At 33.6% G+C, this 6,115-nt stretch overlaps 1 protein-coding gene across 1 annotated transcript; it reads right to left on the bottom strand.

Moving 5' to 3' along the window:
• Nucleotides 1-467: 467 nt before the first annotated feature.
• On the bottom strand, nt 468-5,500 carry LOC112715171 (ubiquitin carboxyl-terminal hydrolase 4). The gene is made up of 6 exons (XM_025766940.3): nt 5,023-5,500; nt 3,912-4,028; nt 2,911-3,009; nt 1,945-2,133; nt 1,679-1,860; nt 468-1,165 (listed from the first exon to the last, which is right to left on the bottom strand). The coding sequence occupies exons 1-6, from the start codon at nt 5,137-5,139 to the stop codon at nt 760-762; spliced, it is 1,110 nt and encodes a 369-aa protein (XP_025622725.1). The 5' UTR covers nt 5,140-5,500; the 3' UTR covers nt 468-759.
• Nucleotides 5,501-6,115: the final 615 nt, after the last annotated feature.

Here is a 6,115-nt window from a genome sequence, read left to right as displayed (position 1 = left end):
AAATAAAAAATATGATTAATTAAAAAATAAAATAATAAAATGTTAGATTTAAAGGCTGAGTGGGTGAAGAATAGTATTTAAATTTTAAAAGATGAGTAGCAATCTTGATAAAAGTAATCTAACTCATTTGTGAAGTTCCTAAATACCCTCTTATAAATTTTTAATCTATAGGTAAGTTTTGGTTTTAGTTGCTTCAATAATTTCGCATTAAAATTGAGAAGTGATGCCAAGTGGAGATGGAGCTGAAGCCCTGCATCGATTTATTTTGGATAAACTTATAAAGCTATTATCCCTGCATAACTGCATTGTAGTCGCTAGATAGCAATTACCGGGTAGATAGATTTTATTGATGAGACAAAACCCTAGCAAACCATTGTAATACAGAAAAATTACCATGAGTTGAAATTGCCATTGATTTGTGAATTGTGTATCTAATGTTCGATTAAACATTTGATACCATGAATACATGGTCCGTGAAATACTCTCTTGCCATATATATACTGCTCTATCTGCTCTTATTGTGGGAAGGGGAAAAAAAACCATGCTTCCACTATCCACTGTACATTCCATCAATTTAAGTATACATTTTCACAACCCTTATCCTATCGAGGATGAATAACAACTCCTCAAACAGGTTGAATGGGAAAATGGTTTAAAAAAAAAGAAAAAAGAAAAAAGAAAATTAATTAACAATAAACAGAAGACAGAGGAAAAAGAGACAAGTTCAAATGATTCAGGTATCTAAAAAAACTCCTCCATCTAACTCTTGTGACCAGAGGCTATGCTCTCGTAGAACAAAATGTAACCATGGTCTGTATTACTGGAATATTCCTGTGATGACCCAAAGAATGTCTGAACGGCTGACTCATCTATCATCTCAACATTTTCGTCGTCAAAAAATAACCAGTGGTTATGGCTTTTCACAAGGCTAACATAATGGCCATGGTTAGGGCCACTACCAACATGGACAACTACTGCAAACAGAGAATACTCAATGTCTGCATCTTCAACGGTATCACTCAGCTTCAGCTCAAGGGGGAAGACAACCCGGTAAGATAACTTCTTGTAGCGGCCAAGCTGTTCAATATACTTAAACCGTTTTAGATGGATGACCAAGATTTGAGGTGGTTTCTTTATCTTCATCCTCTTCTGAGCTTCTTGCAAACTAACATGACAAAAGAAAAATTGCAACTTCATTACCAGAACAGTAAAAGGACACGAAATTAAAGCAGATAATGTTTACATTTTACACACTTTATAATGTCAGCCATCAATGACCTTTCAGATAACAAATAAGATAAATGTCTATTTTCAAAGGAATGTGAACTTGTCTTGGTTTGGTACTTTGATTTTTCTCTCATAATGTTAGATCACAACCATATATCCCAAACCAGGATACTTTATAGTATAGGTAAAAAACAGATACCAACTTATTTTCTAGCAAAAGGAGCCAAACAAATTAAGCCGTTTAAACAACTCTCTACACAGAAAAATTTGAGTCAAACAAGAAGTAGCATGACTCAGCAATGCACTCAAATGGAAATGGTTGAACTCCCAATTTACCTTCAGAAGAGTTCACACACAAAAAATATCAGCTACTGTTTTCACACACACACAAATAACATGTATGCTCTTCTAATAATACTAAACTCAATCTGTGCCATAAAAAGCTATATACCTGCAGCATTTGTCACAAAAAAATTTATCTTCGGCATTTAATGTCTCTGTTGAACTGAAGTTTTTCAAACAGCTTGTAATTGAACTGTTCTGTTCAATGTCGAGGCTCAAGTCAAAAAAGGTTTCATCCCTAGCAGTCACTGTTTCGCATTGTAGGCACCTTGTCTCATTGGTGAGTATTCCCTGCAGACAAATTTACGATAATTTTCACTGCTGGAGCAAGCAACATGAATAAACGAAAACATTAAATGGGCAGATCAAGGTCACCTGAAAGTTTTTATGAACCCAAGTAACTAAAGGCTCTTTCTTGGCGCCATTAACTGGACCAGCTATAGGCCCATTTGCAACCTTTTCAGAAGGCGGTAATGGATCTTGATCATCTTTTGCAGACTGGGCCTCTTTCTCCAAAATGTCGACAAGTTCATTCAACAAAAAGTTCAAGAATTCATGGGCATCCTACCAAAATGATAAAGTCACAATGATAGTACTGCTTTAAAATTACTTTCCCTAGAGAATAGGACAAATATGAAACATCATGCAACAAACAGAATATTGAGTCTAGTAGAGAAATAACATCACATTTGATAAATAAAGAATGCCATGCTCTTGTAGAGAACTAAGATTAGGAAGGAGATGTCTATAAACAAATTGAGGCACACAACCTTGTTTGAACTTATCAAATTGCCATTATGCAGCCTAGCTGCCATATATAGATTTGAAATTATTACGTTTCTCAAAACCTATATACTAACCAATAGAAACATGAACATGTATCAATTCAGCTACAGATCTTCATGTTTATCTACTTTTCTACAGAGGGAAAATAAATCTGGCCGTGATCATTTTAACAGGTCATCATCTTATGATATAGTTCAAAAGAATTCCCTGTTCAACATGTTGCTTTCATGTTTAACTATAACTCTAAATCATTTTACTGTCAAGAATGACAAAGTGACTAGCAAGGGTAACCCAGATCTAACTAGTGATATATCTAGAGAACTATAATAAAGAGTACAGAGATTACAGCATCCTTTACTAAGATTAACTAATCAGAAGCAACTAAAGAGGGACATTTACAAAATGAACACAATATGCATGCATCTTCCTTAAATATAAAAGCCAAAAATCCTGTATCCACAAAATGACATTCCATTTTCTTACAGTCACATATATATATCTCTAGATTAATCATCCTTTGACTTCTGGTTCATTCTTGACCGTCTAAACACATACCTGGTGCATATAGCTGCGGAAGAGTTCATTTTGTTTTTTCAACCTCTGTACAAATCTTTTGGGAGCAATCACACCAGTTTTCTTCTTTTGGGAACTTATCTACAGCAAAAGAATTGTATGTTAAGTGAAAATGAAGCAGACAAGTGCATTCAAGCAATTTTCCATTTCACAGGCACAGGGCTTATATACTGAAGCATACAACAAAACACACCTAGACATGCATGCAATCACATCTACCAATTCCTTACATATCAATAGAAATGAACAAAATGTAGAGATAAACAAAAACATATTTACTAAAGAATGTACACCATAAATACATTGAAGCAAACCCTCTGCCAATCTCTCATATCTCAGAAGAAAAACAGCCAATGGCAATGGCTAACAAAGAAAAATAAATGTTAAACTAGGGATACAAATTAAACATAGGTCATTTCTTAATCAACTTTACTAGATCTGCAGATAGACACAATGTTCTTTATAAGGAACAACTGAACGGGATGCATGCAGCTCTCTAGGTCAAAACCGCATATTTTCTAGATCAATCATGCTATATGTACACAAAAATTCAGTCACCATTCAGCCATCCTGTATAGAATACATGTTGAAATATGAAAAATGCATTGAAATGTATAAAACAACACATGTAAATATACACATATTTGGTGGCTATTTTGGTGTGCAGGGAGCTTTTTTTTGTTCCTCGACATATAGACAAAAATAAGAAAAATCTATATATGAATTCCTGGTGTTCAAGTTTTATTCTAACTACTAAGAATATGAATTATGAATTTCTTTATAGTATGACAGAGGGCCCTAGAAATAGTTGATGCTGATGGAGTATAAGGTTGCTATTGCAAATGATACTCAAGTAACCCCAACATGTGTTCCTTTCTTAAAATCAGTGAAAAGAACTCTGATGCTAAATCATGCTCAAGTCAATCAATATAGTGGTTTCATTCAAGAAGACCAAGAATTTTCTACGCTCATTAAGTCATTACCTGTGAAAATAAGTCAGCTAGGCAAGTTAAAAGATTTTCCTCTGCATCTGCCATGCTTTTGTTATTTGCATAATAATCTAACAATTGTTCACGAAATGGGACACAGAAGTACAGTGCCTGTATAAAGGAGGTACACTTTATCAGCAAAGAACCTAAAGAAAATATTAGAAGGAATCTAAATGGGAATCCTCAACAGATATTGAGTATCCAAACAACATTCTTTTAGGTTTAAAATAACTCTACACCAAGCCAAAAGTTCAGATAAACCAAGTGATCTCTGCCTGGCTATTCTGAAAGCCCTATGAGCTGGCATTATGCTACTGTACCCTTTCAAATAGTCAGAACAGTTAATTAGCTTCGCTATTAAGCCACCGTACCTCACTCGGATGCAGACAATTCAAATTGGCAAACCAAATAGCTAACATTGGATATAATAAACATCAGAAAAAGAAACTTCGACAAATCAATTTTTCCGCATCCATAAAAGAGGACTGCTTAAATTCAACAAGTCCAAGGAACTAAGCTTGTATTTTTGATAGTTTGTTAGTATTTGAAAAACCATTAAAGTTAGTTAGTTCGATAGTCAGTTATATTCCTCAAATTCCAGACTGTGAAAACACCTTGTATATAAAGCATTTGCTTAATTAATGGAGAGTCACTTGAATTCTTCCCATCAATTCATAAATTTTTACTTCCAATGCAGTGATATATGACAAACCTCAAACATCTCCCTATCTCTCTTTCAATTAGATTCTCTGCATTTCCTTTTAAAAGTAATAACCTCTCCCAATGAACAAGTAAAAGTTTTAATCTTTTATGTCAATGCACATCTTTTTTGTTCGTTGGTAAAATTCAATCAAACTGAACCAAAAATAACACATTCTCCTGGATCCGATTCCCTTAATCGATAACCTCTCACAATCTATTATAACAATCTATATGCACTAATGAACATTGAAGAATCAAAATGTCTATAGATAACAAAGAAGCCAAAATCAACCTCCCTGGATAGAAAAAATCGTGCTTTTCATGTGTAAGATGGAATTCCAACGTGATAAACCAAAACATAGAGTAAAGGAACAAACAGAAGAAAATTAATCGGATTCATGACCTGCAAAACGCTGTTGCAGTAACAAGTGTTGCCGAAATTCTCGAGGCCGAAGTAACGTTCACCTTCAGGGAATTGGTCACCGAGAGCCTTCTCGAGCTTGGAACCCGCAGCACCCATCACCGCGTCAAACCGATCACTCTCACTTAGATCTTCTTGTTCGATTCAACTCACCAATCCATCAATGCCAAATGCCAATTTCTCTCTCTCTCTCTGGTTTTCAAATCTTTAGGGTTTGTCTGCAGAACCAAGCGGGACGGCGTCGTTTTGGCTACAGGAAGAAGAAGAATAATAATGAGAAGAAGCAGGTCAGAAAACAAGGGTTTCGTTCGAGGAAGCGAATGCACGCACATGGACAACCAAAAAATACTGAGCTAAAAATAGAGAAAATGCAGAAACAACGTTGGCTTTCTGTTTTTTTTTTCTTCTTCTTTTTTTAATGGTAAATAAAATAAGAGAATCATAAAATACGAGAACAAATGCTTTTAAAATTCTCAATATTACTATTTATATGAAAATACAATTATTATTAATTAATTATAAGCTTAAATTATTTTATAACTTCCAAAACATAAAAAAGACGTATTGATTATAAAAAAATAAAAATTCAACTGCAGTTAATTTTACGTGAAGTTGATAACTGAGTATTGATAGATAAAAATTTAGTCAAATCATTTAACTGTTTTTGACCATCAACTTTAATAAAATTGACTGCACTTAAATTTTTATCTTAAAAAATATTAATATTAAATAACATCTATTATAAAAATTATAAGACAAAATGTTAGTGTGACTTAAAAATACTTTTCGAACTTTTTTTTTGTATGAACAACAAGATTAATGCCTAAAAAAAATGAAACTATACCGACACAAACTCTTAGAAGAGTTGTGCCAATAGAATCAGCAAAAAAACATAATGAAACACAAGAGAGCACATTGAAATAAATGTGACAACCAGACTCTAGATTAAGCCCAAGTATAAGAATAAGTTTTGTGTGATATTTCTTAATACTGTGTGAAGTTTCTTGAATTACAAGTTATTCAAGAAGAAGATAGAAAATAAAATTGAATTATAGAGAGAAGAGCAGGAATAAAT

Source organism: Arachis hypogaea, chromosome 10 (assembly GCF_003086295.3).
Source record: "Arachis hypogaea cultivar Tifrunner chromosome 10, arahy.Tifrunner.gnm2.J5K5, whole genome shotgun sequence".
In the NCBI taxonomy this organism is placed as follows: domain Eukaryota; kingdom Viridiplantae; phylum Streptophyta; class Magnoliopsida; order Fabales; family Fabaceae; genus Arachis; species Arachis hypogaea.
The sequence above is the reverse complement of the archived record's forward strand: the minus strand, read 5'-3'. Positions and strand labels throughout refer to the sequence as shown.

Excerpts from the sequence above, each read along its gene's own strand:
- LOC112715171 (XM_025766940.3), bottom strand. The coding sequence starts at position 5,139 with ATGGGTGCTGCGGGTTCCAAGCTCGAGAAGGCTCTCGGTGACCAATTC. Across the intron at positions 2,134-2,910 it reads TCCGCAGCTATATGCACCAG|GATGCCCATGAATTCTTGAA; the intron begins GTATGTGTTTAG and ends TCATTTTGGTAG. Across the intron at positions 1,861-1,944 it reads GGGTTCATAAAAACTTTCAG|GGAATACTCACCAATGAGAC; the intron begins GTGACCTTGATC and ends ATTTGTCTGCAG.